The sequence below is a fragment of the Numenius arquata genome, chromosome 1 (genome assembly GCF_964106895.1).
Source record: "Numenius arquata chromosome 1, bNumArq3.hap1.1, whole genome shotgun sequence".
In the NCBI taxonomy this organism is placed as follows: Eukaryota; Metazoa; Chordata; class Aves; order Charadriiformes; family Scolopacidae; genus Numenius; species Numenius arquata.
The window spans coordinates 61,922,820-61,948,619 of NC_133576.1; the positions used below are offsets into that span (position 1 = coordinate 61,922,820).

A 25,800-nucleotide genomic window follows, 5' to 3' on the forward strand; every position below is an offset into this window, starting at 1 on the left:
TTCATTACAAACACAAATAGGAGATGCTTTAATATAAGAATCAAACTACTTCACTTTCTCTTTTCAAAGCATTGTTTGCCTGAGATAATTTTAATTAAAATTAAATCTTTTTAAAAGGTTTCCATTCTATATTAAAAACATGTTTTCAGTGACAAACATTTATATGGAAGAATTCTGTTAATTAGTTGTTCAGTTCAGGTGACTGTAGATAACTATTCAGGTTCCCTGTTTAACTTGTGTGTGGAGTGGCATCAACTGTGCACAAAAAGTTAAGTACATTGGAATGTATATGATGGGAAAGCCACCACACTGTATCACTATTTTACTATTAAGATCCGACTACTTCAAACTCTGAACCAAATTTTCAGAGTTTTTGTGAGAAAAGTGAGGTTTTTTTCTCTTAGCCAAGAGAAAATGGGCATTTTTTATAACTACTACTTCTTGCTAGTGAAGGCCTGATGGGTACCCAATATCATAAATACATAAACTGATACTGGGCAAGCTGTTAAACTTAATCCAGTCAGTGACGTTTGTAGAGACAAATCAGCTATGTTGCTTAAGATACAGAGTTCCACATTAGCCTTGGAGGTAATCAGAAGGAATTCTGCTTACTAGTGTAGGAGATACATTAGTCCACATTTTGACAGACTCATTATGCTTGTCTAGCTAAGCCATAATTAATTACTTGCTTTAGCCAAATTAGACCATCAAGGTCTGGATGGCTGGACAACTAGGTGGTAAAAAGCTAGTTGGATGGGCAGGGTCAGAGAGTGGTGGCTAGTGGGTAGCACTCTATGTGGATGTCTGTGACAAGTGGATACCACAGGAATTTGCACTGGGACCTGTCAGGTTTAACATCTTTATCAGTGACCTGGAGGTAGTAATGGACTGCACTCTTGTCAAGTTTGCAGATGACTTCAAACTGGGGAGAAAAGTAAATATGCTGAAGGATATGGGTGCCATCCAAAGGGACTCAGAGAGGCTGGAGGAAGGGGCCAACAGGAACCTCATAAAATACAAGAATTTTACCAGAAAAGGAAGAATCCCAGGCACCAATACATGGTGAGGACTGATGGACTGGCACAGTTCACTGAAGTATTTTCTTATAAAGACACTGCAGACATGGAAAGGCAGATATTAGTACTGATATCCCCATTTGTGTTGCCTGGTTGGTCATGTTCTCCTAAGCTTTGGTATTGCAGGGAGTGATATGACTGTCACCAGCCTCTGTGTTCTTCTGAGTGGTACAAGGAACAGCACCATTCTGAAATTTATTGCCAAGTGAACAGAGGCAAACAAAATAACTTATCTGGGGTCATTCACTACTCTCATGAGTTTCCAAGTATGTGTCTGTCTTCACATGCAAAAGCACAGGTAGATACTTTACCATTTTTAATACAATTAATAAAAAATTGTGGATACAGGCGAATATATTGCTATGGATTTTCATTCTATTCATTTCAAAATTAATTAACCTTGAAGGGAGAACTGTGAACAATAGAAGTCCGAATTATTCTGTATTTTAAATCTTAACATTTGCAACACAGAGCAAGAAAATCCATAAAAACAAATTTGCAGGTTCAGCTTCTTCTTAATTGTTGTCATTTTTCATTCTATCACTTTCAGTGTTATTTTAGGTTGAAGGACACAGTGCACAAACAACAATCTCTCAAGCACATCAAAAGGTTTCAGCTTAATTCAAGGGAACACAGAATGTTTTTATACACCATGTCTTACCTTTAGCTATTTTTTGCACAAAAAAAAAGTTATTGTAGACATTGAACAGGAATATGAAGACTTCATGGTAATTGGCCACATGTTTATAAAGGATCAATTCATTACATTGTAGTTCTGTCATCCTGAACACTATTTTCTTAAATATTTCATAAATAAATCTTAAAGGATAGATGATACTAAAAGTATGCAATGATCTGAGTTGAGAAGAACTGATATGTGCTGTGTAACAGGCTGGATAGTTGCTTAAGACTGCGGCTAATTAAAAAGAATCATTACAATTGTGTCACATACTCCTTTCAGACTCTGCCCACATTGGTTGACTCTTTGTGCAGCTGAGCCCAAGAGGCCCTGAACCTTGGTAGGTCTGCTTCTCCTTGGCAAACGCAACAATCACAAGTATGGTAGCATATTCAATTAATAACTGCATGAAAACACTTTTCTTACACATATACAAAGCAAATCTGACGTTGTCTTTTGAGATGATTACAAATCTGATTGGCAAGATAATGTCAAAAGCATGTCACTTGGCTAACTGATATGTGACTTTTTAACTAAAATTTGACATTTAGCAATAATCAATGTAAAACATTTGTGCTATTCAGACTGAAAACAATATTGATAACCATACCACCTACAAAAAAAATTGTAAATGGGAAATCATAACATAAATGAGTAAGTTCAGTATTGTCTGTTCTTGACAGTGTTATTTAGCTTGTGTATTGGTAATCTAGAAACAAACAATGAAATCAGTTCTTATGAAGTTTCCTTATGATATGATTATTAACTTGTGATAAATAATATATAAAGAATTCTGAATCACTCAGTAATCTGAATTCATTTTTAAACATCATGCATTTTAATGCTGCTATATGCAAGATTGTACAGCTAGGAACACAAAAGTAGGTCACACTCACAGGACAGAAAAAATGTTTCTTGGAAAGCCTGTATCTATGAAAGCCTTTGGGATCTGGTGAGTAACCAACTGAATATGAGCTTCCAGTGTAATATAGAGACTAAGACTAATGTAGCTCTTAACTATATAAGGTGAAGACAAATAAGACAGACTACAGATATCAAATTACATCTGTATGGTATTATTGACACCATTACTAGAATACCATGTCCAATCCTAAGGTATACACCTCGAAGCCGGAAAGTTTCTGAAAAAAACAGAAGGTTTACAAAAACTGCAATACAGCAAAACTACACAAAGAAATCTCAAGTCTTGTTAATTTATAAAATAAGTTAATTGTGGTCTGCAAGTGACCTTCCTTTATATCCCAGATTTATCTTCAGATGGATCTCAATCTATCTTCGAGGTCGATTTCAACATGAAAGGCAGTATTCATCTATCCAAAAGGTGGAAAAAATTCTATGTCTAAACATTAATAAACACTGCAGTCAGGCTAGAAATAAGGTGCGCATTTTAAAAGTAGGACAAACACAAAAAAACTTCCCTAAAGATGTGTTGATTTCCACATTGTTTTCTCTCCTGATACAAAGAGTGGGTGTCTCTTTAGAAACATGCTCTAGTTCAATCAGAACGTAAGTATGGGATATACAAAACACAAGACAAAGAAATATGGTCTGTTTGAAACAAGAAATCAGACGAAATGACTGGAGTGAAAAGAGGCAGCTGGGAACATGCCAGTAAGATATATTTTTATTGGAAAACTTATTTTTGCAAATGAGTTTAAGACACAGATTTGGAGAGAGTGAGGCCTTGGCTTTGCCCTATTCTATGTGACCCTGAAGAAGATGAGAGCTCCTGGGAGGAAATAAGTATGTTCATTCAGCTAATAGCATTGTTTGCCTGTGACCTTTCTTTATGGGTGTCTCAAGTTCAATATGTTCATAATTTGTTTCATTTTGTCTCCTTTCTTTAGTATTGTGCATGAAACCTCATTCAGGAGTATCATTTGGGCACCATCTTTGATTCTAAGGCTTTGATCTCCACATCTTGGAAATCAAAGTTTGTTTAAATTTCATTCTTTGGCAAAATGTCTCTAATATTCAGTTCTTTCAGATTCATGCAGCTACACTCTTATCATTTTCAATCCTAAACATCGTTACTTCTTTTCTCTGCTCTTGATATAATAGCAAATTTTCATTTGTCAACAACAGAGCGAGGGGTGCTTTCCCAGCTTTCTGGTTTAGTAATCTCTTATCTCTTTGTATTTCTGAATTTGCTTCTCTTCCACACTGCACTAAGACACAGAACATTAAGTTCTAGTTCAACACTGAAAAATCCAATCCTTCTTATAGTCAACCAATGATGTCACTGTGTAATTTTCATTTCTTACATTTTGAAATAAGCACCTTCATGCTATCTGTTATGTTTCTTCCTATGTTTGGGAAGAGTGCTCAGTGAACGTGTGCTGGAGCATGTCCAGAGGAGAGATACTAAGCTGGTGAGGGGTCTAGATAACAAGGCATATGAGGAGAGGCTGAGGGAACTGGGCATGTTTAGTTTGGAGAAGAGGAGGCTGAGGGGGGACCTCATTGTCCTCTGCAACTACCTGAAAGGAGGTTGTAGAGAGGTGGGTGTTGGCCTCTTCTCCCAAGTGAATAATGACAGGACCAGAGGAAATGGTCTAAAGTTGCAGTAGGGGAGGATTAGATTAGATATTAGGAAGAATTACTTTACTGAGAGGGTGGTCAGGCACTGGAAGAGCCTGCCCAGGGAGGTGGTGGAGTCGCCATCCCTGGAGGTATTTAAGAAACGTGTAGATGTGGCACTTCAGGGCATGCTCTAGTGCCTGAAATTGTTGGGTTGGGTGTTTTGTTTTCTGTTTGGTGTTGTGTTGGTGTGTGGGTTTTTTTGTTGGTTTGTTTGGTTTTTGTTGTTTGGGTTTTTTTGTGTATGGTTGGAGTCGATGATCTCAAAGGTCCCTTCCAACCGTGAAGATTCTGTGATTCTGTGTAATCTCTCTAAAACTATCCCATCATTTTGCTTCAAACCCCTCCTCAGACCTCACTGCTCTTGTGTTTTACACACGCAATGAGGCTTAGCACATAGTTCAGAATTACCTAATTGGTTTACTGCATTTCCCCAGAAATCTTTGGATAAGCATCTGTTGTCTCTTGCCTTACACACAGATGATGAGATTTTTGGAACAGCGAACCATTATTTCATCCCGTCTTCCACCGTGACTGATAACTGCACTACTAATGTTCTTACTACCTGCTACTGATTACGCTTGTACAAGAGAAAACAGTGACACACAAAATTCCTATTGATTTGCTCCTGGGAGAAAGTATTATTATAAGGATTGCAATTCAGCACCTATGAATGAAGAATATTTGCTATATGAGACACAGATAGATTTCTGGATTTTACTCACAGGCTTGAGTGAGGACTATGCAAAATCCTATTCCTCAAAAGGAGTTTGAGAAGTTCATTAACTATAGGCCACCTATAATAGCCCAGGGAAAAAAAGAGTTACTACGACTAAGTCATCTTGCTTTTTCCCCATACTGCTCCATTAGTATGCAGGCACTCCAGAGAGGCACCCCAGCATGGGGAGTTCCTGGGGAGGGTTTAGGGGATTATGTTGTACACAGAATTATAATAATTTTTGACATAAAATAATTAAAGCTGAGGAGAACCGAGTAAAGAATGGAACACTAAATTACATGGGGGGGGGGATTTAATATAATAAACTAAATCAGTGAGCTAGAATACAGTGGCTTATATGAAAACAAAAATATTTTAACATTAACATTTCCTTTAATCGTTTACCTGACTATAGAACCTGATGTTTTTAATTCCTTTGGAATAAGAAGTGGTTACTTGCAGTCAGCTTCATTTAAAATCGATTAAAACCAACTCATTAAACAGAAATAAATCGATACAATGCCAAGTAGCTCTCACCTCACAAAACCAGCATGTGGCGCTGTCTCCTGTAAAAAAAAACAGCCCCGACTTTTGCAAAGCTGGTCTTCGAAAAAGCTTGTTTTTACATTGTCGGACTGCTCTGAGGCACAGACAGGATAATAACAGCTGTATTTTAACGTAAGATCTATGTTCTGCATTTGCAAGAATTTACTGGTACCAATTCTACTACTTCTGATACTAAATGATTATTTAATTTCATTTCTTGACAAAAAAGCAGCGAGCAAAACATACAAATCTGTCTATTTATGTGGTTATGAATTATGATTATCTTTAAAGATTAGTTGGTTTGTATATATCACTTATGTCTAAATTTCTGTGTTCTGTAACCAATTTATTAACCTCTTTAAAACAAGTGTATTTACAAACTTCTGTATCTTGTCTTTTGTTCTATCGGATATTTAGCCCATAGTGGGTTTTAATTACCTACTAAATTCTTGAGCTACAGAGCCTGTTTCTTAATCTCCATGTAAGGGAACAGGACCTGTGTGAACACAGCTTTACTGGAACTGAACAGCCAGTCTTTTGTGTGCTAACCAAGTCAGGCCTCACTAAAAAGGAATTCACAGACTACGCTGATGATCTCTGTAACCATGACCTTTCAAACAAAAGCAACTGAGTAAACTGTGTACTCACAAACCTTTTAATTTCTAGGGGCTCTATGCCCTTTGCTACCAGACTTTCTAAAACAAAAGAAACAGGATTCGTACCCTTTTATTTAAAGCTGGGGCTTATAATATACAACATAAATTGCATTAGTAGAAATATGGAGGGGATACATCTATAGAACCATCTGCCCTCTCTAGATTTGCATCAGATTTACAGATAGTTATGTACTTTTTCAGGAAGTTCTTACTATCTGTTAAAATATGGCAAAAGTTGAAAGCATTTGGTGTACCTGTAAACACTATGAATCAGTGAAGCAATTTTCTTTTCCTGACTCAAGGCAAAAAAAAAAATTGCAAAATTTTAAGTCAAGGCTTAAGAAAACCAATTCGAAAGTTAGTCAGAAACTGGGAAGTCCTGAACTTAGTACCAAGGCCTGAATGGGCTCACCACTATTTGTCACAATACTGCTAGGACTGTGCATTTATTTCTCTGCTGTTCTATAATGTGGTTGTTTTCTCTTTTTAAAGATAGAGATGATGGCTTAGGCGAAGTAACCAATTCTCTAGGGTCTAGGTACCAGTCAGAATTGGGAACAGCCTTTCCGAGCCACTTATGACCTCAGCTCACTGCAAGAGGTAGGTAGTCACTCCAGCTCCAAAGATGAGGAACACTTCTGGAGGCGTAGCTGAGACGGTCTTCCTTGCCTAATCAGGGACACTTCCAAAACAGCCATCAGAGAATGCTTACACAGTGCAAGCAGCCGGGCAACTTCTGTGCCAGGACATGGCAGGTGACCTCGTCTTCTGGCAGCTGCGCTCCTTTGAGCATCCAAGGGGGCAAACTGCCATTTCAATTTGTTAACACCTAAAGGAACGAATCTAGCCTACTGGCTTCTTTCAAGTGAAGATTTCTGGTCAGCCGACAAGAGACACTATAAGGTGCAAAGTAATATCTAAACTAAAATTCATCTCGCTTCCTATTATGTTTGTACATTACTAATACTTGAGACAAGAACTCTCTTCTCTTTTTCATCTGTGCCTTTTGTGGTAAGGTAGTAAAATCATAGATAAAATTTAAAGACAGAATTTAACTACTGATTTATTAGTTTGGATTTAACACACCTTTTTGTACTTTGATTTTCTGATATGTATGGGTGTATGGAAGGTGTATGCGTATAGTCTGGTAAGAACGACGACATCAGGGAATGTGCTTTGTTTCACATTTATGTAGATAAGAACATCCATGAAGAGAGAAATTACAGCCTTGTAAAATTAGTACAAGCCAGACTGGCTGAAGACCTTGCTGTCTTTTGATGAGAGGTTAGGTGATTTTCCTAATGAGGACTTAATTTATGCAAAAACTTGTCCTAGTAAAGAAGACTCTTGCAATCTGTTTGATAACCATGTTGAACTTTTACTGGTAGTAGTAACTAATCCACTATTAGTTCCTGAAACAGCCTAAGGACTACTTGTTTCATCTCATACAACCTTGGGATTTTCAAGTTTAGGAGGCTCAGTCCTCAGGCTCCGGTGAGAAAAGATCCACTTGTTTTTTCTAGTAGGGCATACTTGGAACGGGAGGAGTCCATATAGCGTACGGGGAGGAATGCTGTATGTAACCTCTGTGCTACAGACTGCGGCATGCACTCCCAGCCCCGGAACTGAAGGCGCAGAAAGGACGTTAAGTTGCTGCGTACTGTACGGTAGCCGGTTTAAAGCTCAAGGCACTGTTTTAATTTTGCAGCTATTACCCAGAGGTATTTGGACTAATGACTTGTAGATTTTCATTCTTAAATAACTCTTCAGAGGAGCCTTTATGGGTTTCACCTTGGGAGAGAAGCTCACCGCAGCCTTTTGCTGTACGCAACACCAAGTTTCAAGAAGTAATTCCCCTGCCTGCTTGACTCCCCGCTCCTTTTTATTAAAAAAAAAAAAAAAAAAAAAAAAAAAAAGAAATAAAAGAGATTAATACAGACCAGGCTGTAAGGACCGGCGGCTCAGCAGGGCTGCGGACATACAATGCCAGGGGAGGGCCGCGCCGCTCCCCCCGAGCTGAGCCAGGCCCTGCGAGGCCGGCGGGCCGGGCCCCACACCGCCGGGTGCCGGCCCCGCGCCAACGGCCGGTGACCAACGACCGCGCGGATCGGACGCGGGCCGCGTGCCCCCGCCGCCCTGCGGGACCCCCACCCCGCCCGCGCCTGTGCGAGGACAGGCCGAGCGGCTGCGCCGGCCGCTGCCCGGTGCCCCGCAGGTGGCGGAGGTGCTGCCGGGATCCCGGCTGCCCAGCGGAGGCCCCGCCGGGCAGACCTGCCCGAGGCCGCACGGCCCGCCCGCCCCGCCACTGGCGCTCGGCGCAGCCAATGGGGCGGCCGCTGTCAGCCTCGGCCCGCCCGCTGCCGGGCGGGGGAGGGCTGTGGGCCGGGGCGGGCGGGGGGCGAGGAGAGTTGAATGATTGAACTTTCTTGTGTAGTTTCTGCGGCGCGGAGGTGTCTGCCCCCAGCGCAGCCCGGCACCAGCCCGCCGAGCGGGAGCTCAGCCCGGCGCCTGCCGCCCCCCCCGCAGCGCCCGGCCGCCCCTCTGCCCTCCTCTCCCGCGGAGCGATGGTGCGGAGGGCGCCCGCGGCGTCCCTCGCCCTGCTCCTCTGGGTAACGGCCGCCTGCGGCAGCCCCGCCGGGCCAGGGGCTGGCGCCGCCGCCGCTGCTCGCAGGCAGGACGAGGCTTTCTCCACCGCCAGATGCACCTCCAGGTGCCTGAGCCTCCAGATCACCCGCATCTCCGCCTTCTTCAAGCATTTCCAGGTAGAGGCATGGCGCCGCGCAGGGGCGCCCCGTCGCCGCCGCCCTGCCCGCCCGGCGGGCGGCTGTCCCTCGGCACCGGCGCGGCGGGCGCGGGGTGTGGGCGGAAAGGGCGGCCGCGGCCGGAGCGCCTCTTGGCAAACTTGGGGGGCTGTTTCCCCGAGGGATGGCGGGGAAATTGCGGGTGCCGCCGCCGGCACCTGGAGGCGGCAGGCAGGTGGGCACGGCCCCGCGGTGGCGCCGAGACCCGCCGGTGCGTGTCGGTGCCGGCCGGGCTCCCCCCGTGGCTGGTCGCCGGGAGGAGACGGCGGATCGTGGGGCTGCCGGCACGCCGCGCCCCGCCACACGCTTGTCAGCTGCTCGCCGGCCGGCTGGGCGGCGGGGCTGAGCCTGCGGCGGGGGCACCGCTTTGCCCTCTCTCCTCGCAGGTGCTCGGCGCTGCCTCCGGTGATGTCCGGGGCCGTGAAGCGGGCGGGGTGGCCGCGACACTGTGCTCCCGGGCCGGGGGTGCGCTTGTGCTGGCGAGCGGCGCTGGGGCGATCCCACGGCGGCTCCGCCTGCCCGAGGTGCAGGCGAGCTGTCGCGCCCCGCCGCCCGCGGGTGGTTCGCGTCTCCAGCCTGGTGGGAAAGTTTGAGCTTATTTTTTAAGAGCGATGATCGGGAAAGTGTAATGCTTGGTTCCGACCTGCTGGAAGGTGAGGGTGGGAGTAACACGTTTGGGTTTTTTTCTGAATCAGAAGGGTACATCTCTGGCTAATGGGAGTGGGGAAATGGGGGTGAAATGGGGGTTAATGGGGTTAAAGTGGCGGCAGACCCCCGGGGTATAAAATGAAATGAGGAAGAGTGAGCCCCGAAGGCGACTGCGCTGGAAGCAATGCGGGAGGTGGTGTAACACCAGCGGGCACCTGCCCGTCCTTTGCCGTCTTCCAGTTATACACGCACCTTTCCTTTCTCCCTTCCCCACCTGCTCTACGTTGTGAAAGCATTAAACCGAATCGACTCCATTCAAACGGTGGAAACCCTCCTGAATTGCCAGCCCTTCTCCGTCCCTAGCCCCCAAGACCCTTTAGAAAGGGCTCGCCAGCCCGGTGGGAAGGGAACCGCCTCCACCTTTCGGGATGGCACGGTCTCTGCAAGCGCGCAGGGGACCGGGGCGGGGAGTGCACTGCTCGCTTTCCCTGTGCCTTCCGGGGCAGTCTGACACTGGAACCGCTGGGGCAGATGTTTTGGGTAAGGCAGGGTCCAGGGCTAAGGTGTTGGCACAGAAGGCTGGTATGAGAGATATTTAAGTATAACCCGGTTTGAAAAAGAAGAAGTCAGTGTGAAAGGAAAGCTTAGCGTGTTCGTTTCAACGGCAGCGGGAGGTGTTCGATGCCTGTAACCGGATTTGGGCTAAAGAGACCGGGGATGCGCCCCAGGGCGGTGGGGAAAGGGTTGCCCCAGCCGGCCCCGCGCCAGGCTTCTCCCGCAGCTCCGCTGGGGCCGGGGGCGGCGGAGTGCTCGCTGTCAATGCGGTCTCCGCTTCACGGGATGGCTTAACGGGAAAGGAGGGTACCCGTTAAAATAGTTCATTATCTTGGAGAGGGATTAGTATTTTTTTATTGCGTTGTCAGACGGTTGTAATTTATTTGTTTTACAGTTTCAGTGGCTAAAGAGGCAGTTTAGATCAAGCCAATTCCTGGTGAAAGGCTTTTTTTGTGTTTTCTTGGCAAGATTTCTTGTCCGATGTAAAACTGCTGACAGAATACACATTGCCAAACAATAGTGATTACATTTTAATTAGCCAGGGTGCAATAAGCTGCAAATTACTCAGTTAGGACTTGATAACTGGCTGTTTTTTAGTAATCAGTTGAAAATCTCGAAGTTTTAACCCCAACCTGCTAAAGTGCACAGTAATTTATCTAAATTACCAGGGATTAAACTTCTGCTAGAGAGGAAACGACTGTAATGTTTGGAAGATAAAGTGCTCTCGTTTATAGAAGTTAAGCTTTCCATTGTCTTTTAATGAAGGAGAGGGGGAGAGTTTGAGAGTGCAGCGAGCATCCCATGTTCTCACAGGAGACTGATAATACACAGCGGACAGTAGGACATGCAGGTCTGGGCCATATTATTCCATGAGGGCTAAAGGATATGGTTCTCCTTTCATCCCTCTCTCTTCTCCCTCCTCCTAAACACTCCTCCCTCCCTCTCCCCCCCTTTCATCCTTTCATCTTAACTGGTAACAATTTCTGGAGTTCTTTTCACTTCAGAGATGCCCACTTATCTTGTAATCTGATTCAACCTTTGAAGGGAACTAAACACTCGCTCATCCCAGCTAGAGCAGGAAGGAACTCTTGTGTCTCCCAGTTAGGACAAGAATTGAAAGAAGACTGACACACTCATTTCCCAGCCCTGCTTTAGATACAGGCTCAGTGGTGAGGGTTGGGGAGATAGCAGCTGCTTGTGTCATGGAAAGCACTAACAGCGTAGTGCCTCCTGAACACTTCAGAGGGAGTTCATTTCACATAGTTCATGGTACCAAAGCCACATCACTAACAACCTTTTAGAGGGAATGGGAACCAAGCAGTATGAACAGGAAATCAGGATTAATTCTGTACCTGCTGGCTCCCTTGTTTGAATGCCAACTGGTATTTTTCAAAGATATTCACAAGAGATTTTAATTCATTTTCCTCCACAGAGAATTTTCACCCATTTTCACCCATTTCACCCATCCTTATTTGTGAAAGGGTCAAGAGATTTGGGTTTTTTTTCTTTTTAAAAACCTATTTCATAATTTACTTTTGGGAAGCAGTTCTAAGCCTATTTTAAAGGTGCATTGTCAGTAGGAAATTGTTTTAACCGATGCATAGGTCAAAGAATTTAATTTTTTTTTTTTTGTGCAGGCTATTGATGTGGGCTAGAAGAAGTATTAGTCACCTAAATCAGCAGCCTGTGATCTACAGAATGCCTGTTGAACAGGCACAGATGCCTGTTTTTTGCTATAAAATTCCCATGGCCAGAAGTTTTCCAGTTTTGGGAGTGTTGGGGAATTATACGTAGAGATTACACTAAAGGACATTTGGGATTGATATGAGGGATATTGCACCATGTAGATCTTAGAGGCCAATGAAATATGCATGTTTTGTATCTACCTATGACCTATCTACAGACCAAGAAGTTTCACACAAAACATGCTGGCACAAAGTCCTTTCTTAAAAAAGCAAACAAACAGAAAATGTAAGCAGAATGGGTCATAGTGGTTTCTTCTTTTATAAAACAGCATATTAATTATATACTTATCCACAGCAGAGAATGATGTTCAATCTATGAATGAAGGGACTCCAACATTTAAATCTGGTCTTTGGTCTTCCTGGAGTGTGTGCAGCATTGAGCTCTATCTTGCTTTGGACTTTTGCAGATGAGAGAAAACATTTTTATCGCAACTGTTGAACTTGGGCCACCAGACAGCACTGAATGAAGCGTTCATTGACCTATGACCAGAAAGAGTAGGGCAGAGAGAACGCATCTCTAGCCTAATGTTCAGCATACTCACCACGTTTAGCTGGGGTGAGGTTTTCAATGACTGTTGCCTAACATGTATGAGAGAGTAATTGGAGCATTCACTGGAATCCATTCATGCTCTTGGGTGATTGCATTGACAAGTATAGTTCCCACTGCTGTGCTTTGTTTCTGGCAAAATTCTCTGTAAATCACCTGAACAGGGGTGGATGGTGAGCCCAGGGAGATTGTGGAGTCCCCTTCTTTGGAGATTTTCAAGACCCGCCTGGATGCAGTCCTGAGTAACATGCTCTAACATGCTCTGGGCAATCCTGCTTCAGCAGGGGAGTTGGACTAGATGATCTCTATGGTCCCTTCCAACTCTAAAAATTCAGTGAAATTCAGTGAGAGGTTCTTCCTCTCAACCAAGAGCATGACAGTCAAGTGGCCTGTCTACAGTGGAGAAGACGTAGATTTGAACCTGAGAGTCCTGTATCATAATCAGTGCTATACCCATTTGACTGCTGTTTGAAAGAGCATGCCCGTGTGTTAGTAAGCTTCCCTTATAAGATGGGAAGGGCAGTTTTTCCTCTAGCTTAGAATGAAAGGAAGGGCTAAGGTGCCTGGCTCCACAAGAAGCATCAAGACTGTGAATCCTCTGTGGAAGAAGGCATGCTGTTTTAAGGACCGAGCTTGCAAAGAAGAGGGATGTCTTTGGATACATTCTCTCCCTCAACATTTTCTCACTAAGGCAGTTCCCTTCCTAGTGGTTTAGATGATGTACAGGAGAAAGTTAGGAATTCTAATTTGATATATCCAAAGTTTATTTGTGAATCTGGTTTTATAGTAACGTTGTACAGTAGGTAAAACCGTCATGAAGATGAGGTCACAGTTACTGCACAAGTTTTTGTATTCCTGAAAAGGGTATGGATATAAATAGGGACCTCGTATAGCTAGCTGGAAAAGAGGCTTGAATACTTAGATTAGTTTAGCTAGCTAACTTTTCTGTATAACCTACCTGTTTTAGTGGAATGAGACTAATTTCCTTGCATGTCTATGGGTGTAGCCTTTCGCATCTGTGGCATTGGTTGTGGATGAACTCCTTCCATTTTGGGGGAGCACACTTGGCAGTGACCTTTAGTGTTCAGTTTTCAAGTTGAGTGACAACATGGTTTGGATTTTATTCTTTGCTGCCAGCCATCTGAGCCACGTTCAGCAAGCATGATTAAAAATTTTCTATGTGAATAAGAGACAACAGTGTAAGCATATAGGCTAAAGGTACAGCAAAAACATGTTATGGAGAGCAGTGTTTACTTGGTGAACTCATGGATCTTTTATCTCAGTTGCCATCTGTTACAGACCTATTATCTTCCTGCTTAGTATGTGAAACTTGATGAGTTAGCTGAGGTAGAGGAGGTGTCAGTCTTGTTTACTGGGTCAGAAGAGAGGGTGGTAGAACATGCTAGAGGATGGAAGAATGGCAGCAGCAGGAGCTCTGGGGGTAGTTACCAGCTAGACTGACTGGCTGTGTTTGTTGTATGGAGTCACAGGGATAGAGAGAGGCCACAGCCGCATGCTCACAGGGCCACAGAGTAGTTGAGGCTGGACAGCATCTCTTGGTAACCTGTTCTAGTGTTCAACCACCCTCACTGTGATTTCTTATGTTCAGATGGAATTTCGTGTGTTTTGATTTTTGCCCATTGCTTCTCGTCCTGTTAAAGGGCATCACTGAGAAGAGCCTGGCTCCATCTTCTTTACTCCCTCCCATCAGATATTTATCAACATTGATGAGAACTATCTGAGCCTTTTCCATTCACAATAAATAATCCCAGTTCTCTCAGCCTCTTCTCGTGTGAGAGACAATAGAATTCCTTAATCTTAGTAGCCCTTTGCTGGACTTGCTCGGCTAAGTCCATGTCTCTCAGCACTGGACCCAGCACTCCAAATGTGGAGGAGTGACGAAAACAGAGAACAGGAGTAGTTACATTTTGCAGATACAATGTGTGCTAAATATTGTTACTCACTTCTAAATTCATGTTCACTATTTATATTTTCCTACATTAGTTTACATATGACCATTTATTTATAACTTATAGTTGTCAATGTGTTAAAACCAAATGCTTGAAACTAAATCCAACCAGATTTGCTTTTGTCCCATATTTTTAGATATTGGTACATCTCACTGTGGTTTTTTGGTTTGATTTTTTTGGTGTGTATGTGTGTATTTGGGTAGTGTTCAATAGTAAATTGAATCTTAGCAAATTCATGTCTTTATTCTGAAGGGGGAAATCCAGGTATATTGGGATATGTACATACAGTATGGTCCAGATTTGTGATTGCTGCTTGAATAGGCTCCTGAGATACTGCTTTAAGCTTGTTCAGATGGGTACTGTTTAAAAATGTACCAGCAACAGTGTGGAGGAGCTTGGTCACATGGGTGTTCTGTATTCATACCTACGCTAACTTATCTGGACAGTGGATGAGTTCCAGTTGAACCTTTTGACACAGTGTAAACATCCCTCAAATGATAAGCCAGTTCCGTGATATATGAAAGGAAATTATTGAGAGATTTCCCCTCATAAGTGTGATTTAGTATAAATCTAATAGTAACGTACTAAAAATTAGTAATTAGGAATTAGTAGTAGGTTAGATCAGCTAAGGCTCACTCAGAATTGTTTTTGAAAGGATGGAAAAATGTTCTGTTAATAGGTCTATATGTTGCATAATATTTAATAGCTGTAAGAGGGAACAATAAGGCCGTAAAAGTTTGGTATGTTGAATGACTAGTAAGTATGGTATAAGGAGGTTCTTTTCACTGTTATAGATGGACTTTTACCTGTCAGGACAACTGAAGTTTTTGAGGGAAAACGGGCAATTCTTCTAAATAAATAATAGAAGGTTCTCAGATTTTATATCTGCAAGCAAATAGTGTGCGAGTGATTACCTCTAGATACCCAATACCAGATTTTACCTAAAAGTCAGGCAGTTAGTTGTCTACACATGCCAGCACATCTGCCTCCAAATTGCTTGTAACTCCAAAGTGACTGCACCTGCAAAAATCTGCAATCAATTCCAGATGCGAAAGCGGTAGGTCAGCCTGAAAAGCCTAGGGTGCATGTGCCTCTGTGCTCTGCTGTAGAGAAGATGGAGCTCATGAAGAAACCATTTATTGTAACTGTCTTGAATAATTCCAAAACCATAAATTACTTTTCATGAAGTCTTTTGAAATGATATGTACTACTTTTGTAATGAGATGTAGTAGACGTATAGTGTGTTATTTCTGGAATGTTACAGTTCCAGTGCATAGGCTGCCTAGGCACTGAGTTTGCTTAGATCTTTTCTACATGTTACTATGTAGGAAATGTGTGCCATCTGCTTGTGTTGCCATTTCAGTACTCATCTCCTTTCCAGAAATAGTCCTTGTGTTAAATAATTCTGACTTTCATATGTCTCATAAAGCACACTGCTGTTAATTTCTTTCCACAGACAAATTTAAACAGTTGTCATTACTTTATGATTTTCTCAGAATTTGTTAAAGTTCCCAATCATTCTTCTGTTTTTATTGTTCATATGGCATATGATCTGGATAATTATTCAGGCAATTGGTGTACTCTTATCGAGATCTGCTGTTGTGAGCAAGAGGTGTGCAGATCTTCTAACGTGATCTTATGTAAAAAAACTTTGAAGGTGAAAGGCTCATTTTGAATAACGATGGTTGCATCTAGTGAAAAAACCTGCATTATTCACGGTATTGTGGAATTGAGCCACAGATACCATGAAATTTAGCCACAGTTAGTCTTTCGAGTTGTATCCAGGTCTGGTATGAACCTCCTGATTTTGGTTGGAGATAACATTCACTTTCTTATGACCAAACTCAAATCTCTTTGGCATCAATGAAGGCTTGCATAGTTGATGTGAGTGCAAGGGTTACAGAGCCTGGTCATTGTTTTCTAGCAGTTTTGATTTCTCAGATTTGGGACTTTGACCTTGACCATTGCTTTCTCAAGCCGTGCCTGTTTGGCTGTGCCTCAAGTGTAAGTTTCAAATACAAATTAAATGAGCTGTATGAAAACGTAAGTGAATGGTGAACAATTGTATTGAACAATAAGAGTTGCCAAGATACTGCTCTTGCATTTTACTTGTGGATGCTTACATATTAGAAAGTAAAATTCTTTATCTTGTTCTTGTTGATGAAATTAAAATTGCTTTAATTTGGTAAATGTCCCTGATACCAAATGCAATAAAAACAATAGGAATGTTGCTAACAAGTTTTGAGGCAGATGTTTTATGTATAGAAAATATGGGCAAAGCATAGTTTTAATGTCACAGGGGTGTGTCAGGGAGGAGGAAGAGATGTTGCTTTTGAAAAGCATTGGAAAACTTTAGAAAGAAAATCACTAGGGGTTCTAAAATGTAAATCCCTTTTCCATTCAAACATATATCCACTTACCACAGAGTGAAAGGGTATAAGCTAGGTAGCGTTCATATTAAAATTATTATTAAAACACTGTTCATTGTCTGCATATGGGTTGTCTCTGTGTTCTGAACTGTATTTAAATGTGTTGGTTTAGTAAGCGTCCTATAAGGGAGAAAAACAACCCCAGTACATTTCTGAGACAGCTTGAAAACCAGACTGATTGCCCAGATGCTGAACATTTGTCATTTTGCAAAGGGCAAGCCTCTTAAGAGTGAGTGCTGAATTTATGTGTGTCTACAAATGGAGATTATTATTCACAAGCTGGTCTACATCTCCATTGGCTATTCTGTGTGAATTTTTGCTTTCTGTGATTGTCTGGATTTGATTACATATCCAACTTCTGTAAATAGAAAAAGAAAGTACTGTTATTTATCATCCATATTTTTAAAGATTTAAAATATTAGTAATGACTATTAGGAATATAGAATCATAGAATTGTTTAGGTTGGAAAAGACCTTTAAGAATATTGAGACCAACTGTTAACCTAGCACTTTCAAGTCCACCACTACACCACATCCCTAAGTACCACATCTACACCGTCTTAAATACCTCCAGGGGTGGCGACTCAACTACTTCCCTGGGCAGCCTGTTCCAGTGCTGACAACCCTTTCAGTGAAGAAATTTTTCCTAATATCCAAGCTAAACCTCCCCTGGCACAACTTGAGACCATTTCCTCTTATCCTATTGCCTATGACTTGGGAGAAGAGACCAATCCCCGCTTCTCTACAACCTCCTTTCAGGTAGTTGTAGAGAGTGATAAGGTCTCCCCTCAGCCTCCTTTTCTCCAGGCTAAACAACCCCAGTTCCCTCAGCTGCTCCTCGTAAGACTTGTGCTCTAGACCCTTTGCCAGCTTCATTGCTCTTCTTTGAACACACTCCAGCACCTCAATGTCTTTCTTGTAGTGAGGGACCCAAAACTGAACACAGTACTCAAGGTGCGGCCTCACCAGTATATAGGTATAGTGTAGGGAGACAATCACTTCCCCTGTCCTCCAGGCCACGTTATTTCTGATACAAGGCAGGATGCTGTTGGCCTTCTTGGCCACGTGGGCACACTGCTGGCTCATATTCATCCAGCTGTTGACCAGCATCCACAGGTCCTTTTGTGCTAGGCAACTTTCCAGCCACTCTTCCCCAAGCCTGTAGCGTTGCATGGGGTTGTTGTGACGCAAGTTCAGAAGAAATATGATAGAAGAAAGACACATTCATAGTGATATTAAATAGTCAGTGCCTAGCAAATGTAAATCTTGCACCAAAAAAACACTTGCCTAGGAGTTTACACCAAGTATCTTCATTTTTTGACCTTTCCCACAGCTGAGCTTTATAAGGCCTTATATTTCAAAAACCTTTGAAGTCCATGAAAAGCCTTCTGTTGATTTCAGCTGGATCAGGTCCATGTATGAACACTGGGTCCATGCAGCCTTTTTCAACAAAGAAGAAGAGTGCTGTGAACTTGGTATCCCAACTCTAGTTGTATCCCTTTTTTAGTTTTTTAATGTCCAAGAGATCACAGGACAGGAAGGTGGAGAACTGGGGGTGTTGAAAGGTAAGTGGACCCTTTAAACTTGAAAGTGGAGTACTGTTCCTTTCATCTCTGGTTAAAAAGAACCACACGTTCATTTTCATCCACCAAAAAGAATATAAAATCTTTCCAGATTTGGGGAATAACTCTGCCCAAAGTTTATATCAAATTTCTTCTGACTCCTGTGAACCATATTTTCACCAATGTCTCTCTAGACTGTCAAAGAGGTAAAACATCAAAATTATGTAAAAATATTCATGTATGGAAAACATAATATAGGAAAATACATGCATCTTTCAGCAAAATAGCCCCCCATGTCTTATTATGCCATTATGGACACTGCATGTTTTGCTTTGATTTTCTTGGTTTATATGTTACATCACATTCTTTTAAAACAAGTCACTTGACTCAAACTTGCAAGGGGAGTGACTCCCCTGGTAGCAGCTGATACTCCGGAGGAAGGCATGGCTCCAGAACTTGCAGGAGAAGCAAAAGAAGAGACAGAGAGTCTAAGAAGGGAGAAAGCTGGAGATAAGTGACCTCCAGCAAGCATGTGCCAGGGAGGACAATGCTGGGAAGAAAAAATGTCAAGGAGTAGAGGCGACTGTAGATTTTACTGTGACATAATTCATTGAAACTGAGTTTGGAAACAGAGAATAGACACAATGGGTGGAGGAAGGGTTGCTTGTAAATATTTTTTTTTTTTTTTTTCTCAGCTGCATGGAATTTTACCTGTTTTAAAAAGGTTAATCTTCTTTGTAGTTTAATAAAAATGTGGTTTGAAAATCCTTTTGTCTTCATTGGAAAGTCCAGTTACAGGTAAAACCTCCAAGAAAATTCACCACAAAGTTCTAAATAATTTGTGGTTGTGTCACACATACCAATGCAGAAAAATAAACATTGTTTGTTCTAGAGCAGGGGTGCTCAAGTGTGCAGCCTGTTCAGGTAATGCTGCTGACCTGTAGCTGACTTCTTTTTAGCTTGTTTTCATTCATTTCTTTCCTGAAAGTAACTCGGGGGTCTGGAGGCAGTTATGGGCTGAGTGTGTCCTGGTGGGAGAATCTTGCTCCTCATTTCAGTCTTTCCTAAAGACTTTAACCACATTGATGGACTGTGAGAAAACAGGGACAAAGGAACAGGCTACTTTGGCTTTCTGAACAATTTCTACTCTCCAAACGTTGTGAACTTAGTCTCTGGGGAGTTTTTAACCAGAAATATGTTCTGGTGGTGGCAGCCTGCTCTCTTGAATCAATACTGTGATTTCATAGTAATTCCAGTTCTTCAGGAAAAGTTTTGGATCTTATGCATGTACTTTGCATTTTCGGAAGTGCTGGATTTACTGTATTGCACATATGTAGTAAAGCTTGATCATGTGATGAGAGAAGAGCTGTACATATGTTTTATTCCCATACAGTAGAGAAAGTGAAGTGGTCTCCCCAGGAGCCCAGTCTACTACACAGATGTTATCTTTCAAGTTAGAAGTTGGGTGAACTGCTGCCACTGTAATTTCTCAAGTCGTTGCGACTCAAACTGCAAACGTTTCCAAGGTAGTGAGGACTTTATGTTTTTTCTGCCTGTGAAGGTTGCAATCCAGTTGCCGTGGATCCTGTAATAGGATAATTTGAGGGAAATAATAAGATTCCTTCAGGACTTCCAAATGTTTTCTGTCCAGAGGGTTAGTGATTGAGGTTGATGGTGAAGATTGGGTGAGAATAATGTGCTCATTTAATCCAATGCAAACATAGTTCAACCTTCCTTGCCATTCTTTTAAGAATTTTTAAGCATAGTTCTGTTTTTCTTTTAAGCATAGTTCTGTTTTTCTTTTTTTATGAATTACTCTTTGTGGGAGCTTTCTTCACATTAACTTATATGGAAAAAAGAAAAAAGAACACAAGTAGTCATGGTTTACATACAGGAACATGATTTTTCATCTCATCTTATGATTTAGGCCATAATTCTGGGCCTATACCTCATTTATAGTTAATTGATACTGTTTTTTAACTCTTAATGATTTCTTTGTACTGCTGGAACATTCCAGTCAGGCCTCAGGGCGTTTTTGGACCTAGACACCATAAATTTATTTCTTAACTCCACTTTCTGTAAGACTGTGTTTTGTTGGAATTTAGTACATGGATGAACTGATATGTGAGGTGGCAAATAGTTGAAAGCTGAGGAAGGGGAGATAACAATAATAGTAACAACATGTCCTAATACAGTGACTGTTAGTCAATATTTTTTTTCAGAATATTTGTTCCTACATAGAAACTAATTCAACTGTGGGGTTTTTTTTTTTTTAATTAGATTATGGTATATAGCTACTTTGAAAACAATGAAATCACGCTACTTTACTTGTGTAACTACAGCTAGACAATAATGAATTACATTATAATCTGCCCCCATTATTCTTAGTCACAAAGATAATACGTTGACGTTTGATTTGTATCTAGCAACTTTGATAAGGGAACTGGAACTAGGAGAGCTTGAGGCTTTCTTCTGTTTCGAGATTTCTTTCGATGCAGCTATGAACTGAGAGATCATGAATTAGCCAAGTGTTGGTCGGTCTGGAAGGTGCAGTAGGTGGAAGGAACATTTGGGGTTAGACAAACTGACACAAAGAGGTAAAAATCATCCCATTAATGAGGTGTGTGTCGCTTTTCATATAGTACTTACTAGCAGCTATGGGACATGTTTGTCAGAATAAATAAGGAAAGAAGATGTAGATTTTTTCAGTTAGCAGCTTATTGTTGGATTTTCTTTGAGTTATAAAGTGGACTAAACAGTGTGAAAGACAGTAGGCTTTTGATAAATTTCATGCATTTTCTATTGAATGGATCCTCATTGACCAAGTGGAGTAGGAAGGCATTTGACACCACACATGCAGCATATAGCTCATTTTGTAAAAGATTTTGTTTAATCACAGGACATTTGAGCAGCGGAAAGCACCAAAGCTATAATTTCAGTGGCAATTAAATGTTTAACAGCGAATAAGAATTATTTCAAGCCTCCTTCTGGTGTTCAAAACCTTCCTTTTCTTAAGTAGAAAAAAAAGAGCAGCAGTGTGGTCTCATCTTGAAAGTTAAACCAAACCTCAGCCACTTTCCAAATTGCAGAAAAGAATGAACATTTAGAGTTTCCTAAAGAATATACTGGCTACCTTTGTTTTGGGATAGGAAGTATGACTCACAGGTACTCTTAAAGATAAAAAGCTTTACACATTAATGTAGTGTAAGCTCATGTTTTTTTCTCTAGCTGGAGATCTTTCAGCCTTCTGACTGATACTTACCAGTTTTTCCATTTATATGATTAGTAGTTTAATACAGAAGCTTTCACTGCTGGCCTGAGTCATATCCCTACAGTTGATAGTAATGTCTCCAGCGGTTTCAGTGAGAATAAGCATAGGCCAGTGCAAATGTACTGGAAATATCTGTTAAGAATTTATAGATAAAACCAAAAAAGTTCCCAGTATGCTGTTTAAAGGCAACTAACTTGAATTTGTTAAATACCATCTTACCACATCTTGACATCATCCTTTAAAATTCAGAGTGGTAATAAATGATACTATGCCATGAGGACAAAGTAAAACTGAATTGCCAGTTATTTTCCAGATGCAATGTACCTTGGCTTCAAATTAAGATATTTTTAGAAGAGATTCCTTCAGATGTTAAGGGAAGGTAAAAGCAATTTCTGATGTAACCAGAGCTGAGTACCACTAAAGACAGTGAATAAATATATATATTTTTTTTTTAAAATAGCTATTGCCCAGTTACTGATTGTTATTGTATGTATCCAGGTGCCCTCAGGGATTCCAAAGCATCCCTGTAAGTTTCATCAGCAAACATGGGTTATCCTCTTAATAAAAGGAGCAGATGTCAAATTTTCATGCCCCTAAGATGCTTACTCATACCTAGTAGATCCATCTGGTATAGATCGAGCCTCAGTCAAGTTGTTCTCATCCATGACCTTCCCACTGAGAAAGCAAATCAAGCAGAGCTCCTCAGTCCAATGAAAAAGAAACTTGAATATTATCAACATATTTGTAGTACCACAACCCATTTCACTTCACTGTCTTTCTTAATTGCTTTACACAGGTGAGAAGGCTGGTAAAATGGAATGAAACATTATCATTGGGATAGAATTCATGGAGCATGCCACCAGTATCTTAGACTTTCCAAAGATGGAACAACTAAAATATTTGTCAGTTCTGCAAAAATAGATTATTTAAGAAAGAGAAACAAAATTTTAATATAAAAAGCCTGCTTATAATAAAAGATGTTGACAACTGGTATTAACCTGAATTGTCAACATTTTATGAGCATAAGGCTATATATTATAATGTTTTGCTTTTGTGGCTGTTAATTTAGATCAAAGATATAAAGGAAAATGCTAGGCTTTAGAACCGGTGTGATCCTTGCAGTGAAACTCTGTGAAAATTCCATATCCAATTGTTTACATTAACTGAAAACTTTAAGATACTCTGGTTTGGGTAGGGACCTAGGCTGAGCTTTGACACCTCTCATGTTACAAGCCTTTAAATAACTTAAATGCAAACTAACTTGTCTTAATTTTTAACTCTTTCACCTGATGCCAGAAAGGTCTGAAACATAATGGACCTGTCAGGAAATTATTGCCCTGCATAACAGCTATCTCTCTGGTAACCAGACACGTTAATGACAAATGCTTCAGTCCTGCCTTGGAGAGATTTATTTTCTTTTTACAGTATGTCTTCATTAACTAGTTATCAGACTGTATTCTAGAAAGCTGGCACATGAAAGGCTTTTATGTTTGTGGAAAGTTTTATGACAATATGATGAGGCAATGTAAATCTTCCAGTGAAGATTGTTGCTGTAGAAAGATCCAGTTAGTATCCCTGTAGCTTGAACTGTATAGGTATTTTTATTATCTTTCTCAAATAATAGAATTTCATGTTGATTTCCTTTCTCTCTCATCTGTCCTTTCACAGTCTTAGGTTGGTTGCAGGGTGGTCCAGGACTGGACTGCAGCAATTCTCCCATATAATATATGTTTCTTGTGGCATACAGTTCTTAACAAACTGGAAAAAGCTCCTAAGAGAACTGGAAGAAATAGATGGTATCTATTGTAACCTGGATTAAAAGGCTGGCTCTTCTCTCGGGAATATACTATTGGCGTTACAGGGCCAAAGGAACCCAACTAGGATCAGGTTAGCAGGCATGTTAAATTTCAAGTGGAAAGTGAAGGACTTGCCCACCCTTCTACGTGCTCCTTCACTTGATGCCTGTTTTTCATCCATTGTCAACACAACATTGTCACTGCAGCCTTTGCTGTTCTGGGAGCTGTTGCAGTTCCTTAAAATAGGATAGGAATAAAAATGTGGTCTGCAGAAAAATAGGAACAGGGTTTACAGGTCTGGGAGCTGGGGAAAGAGAGCAGCACTGAACTGGTCAGGAGAAAGGGGGTCATGACTTCCTCTTTGTTACATGATACAATTAGGAGGACATTAATTATGTGATATGATATGTGGTATCTGACCAGTACGCAACTGACATCCATCAGTCTTTATTATTGGCTTAACGTGGCAGTTCTGTGTGTTGGCTTTCTGCGGAAGTGAGAGCTGGTTGGGAAGAGACAGGCCGAGGGCCAAACAGTAGGAGCAATGGAGAGTAGAGTGTTAACTTGCACAGTGTGATTTGTTGTTGGCTTGTGCTTTAGACATGTGACAGTAAAGCTGTGGGCTAATTAAACTCTACCCATTACATCTTGTCTGTCCTTCTGTAGCATCTACAATGAAGGCAGATGTATGGAAAGACTGTAGCAATTAAAATATGCCTGGGAAATAAGACTTCTTCCTGAAATGCTGCTTTAACTGTTGTGGTGAAAGCTTTTTTTTTTATGTGGCTGACATATGTTTTTTTGAATTAGTGCTTTTGGAATGTATGTTAACAATATTGTGGGTTTTTTTTGTTCAGATTGAAGATAGGCTGTCCTGTTTATGAGTCCAAGAGTCATTTTAATTTGGACAGTTCTTTAATTCCTGAATGACCACAGAATCCTTTTGCAAACATTTTAGGAAGTCTCAGCTCTGGTGAGGTGTACTTCACTCACTGATCTAGGTCTTCTATGGAAAAAGGAAAAAAATCCCCCAAACACTGTTTTAAACAACTGTTAAAGCTACAAGGACTGTGTTAATTTTGACGCTTGTTGCTTTTGAAAGCTTTGCTATGTACTTCAATAATTCTTATAAAATAGAATTTTTGTATAGAAAGCTATTTATAAATATGAATGGGTCTGTGGAACTACCAATGTATAATTGTAGTAAAATTTTCGACTGCATATTTCATCTGTAGGATCATTATTTGTGCTGGTTTTTACTGCTGGGTTTACACTTTTCTACATGCTTTTACACTATTAAAAGAAGGTGGGATAGTGAAACAAAGTATTTATATTAGCAATGATGTTTATTGAGCTTGTTGCCTTTCACAGATCAAAGAGGAGAAATTTTATAGTAATGTATCAAGACAATTGGAATAAGATAGGGATATTTGGCACAAATATTTTCTGTTGAGAAAGGTACTGCATGGAATTTATTAATTTGTTTGTTTGTTTTTCTTTTAAAGGGAAATGAAAATATAAGTATTCATCAGCTTGTGGTGGATATGGCTGCTACTACTGCTTGAAATATTTAGTACCTTGTAGACTAGTAACACATGCCAAAAGGAAGGGAAGTACATTCCTGAAATTTATCATGTGAATTTCATGCAATTATATTGGAAATAATTGGTATATTAAGTACAAGAGTGTGAGCATAAAATTTGATGGTGCCTGATATTGAGTCAATAACATGAGTACTGAAGAGCTGTTAAGTTTTAAGAGCAGGTGTGTACACATTCTCTTGCCAAAGACACAAGTGTAGGAAATAATGATGTCCCTCCCATGCATATTGGAACAGAATAAGAGAAAATACAGTAAAACATCACATGGCCAGTATCTAGTACAATGCGTTTAACAGTTTCGTAATAAGAAATGACTCCATGACAATGCAACCTGCATGGAGTATCCCATGCTCATATAGTTTATAGTTAGGCTATTTATAATGGGCGTTTTAGATCTAAAAAATTTTGTGGGTTTTTGTTTTGTTTTTTTTTAATGTTTTGTTTCTTAAGGACATGAGACACCAGAACCCTAAGCATTTTGCAAGTCCAGAAAGGAACTGCCCTGACCAGGAGGTCAGGAAACGGACCAGAGGAAATGGTCTGAAATTGTGGCAGGGGAGGTTTAGATTAGATATTAGGAAGAATTACTTTACTGAGAGA

General features: G+C 41.1%; 1 protein-coding gene across 1 annotated transcript in view; it reads left to right on the plus strand.

The window, feature by feature from the left end:
* The first annotated feature begins 8,688 nt into the window (after nt 1-8,688).
* Nucleotides 8,689-25,800, plus strand: part of ANOS1 (anosmin 1) — a 141,937-nt gene continuing 124,825 nt past the window's right edge. The window contains exon 1 of the mRNA XM_074152572.1: nt 8,689-9,038. Coding sequence (XP_074008673.1) covers nt 8,841-9,038 — 198 coding nt within the window. The 5' untranslated portion in view covers nt 8,689-8,840. The remainder of the gene's footprint in view (nt 9,039-25,800) is intronic.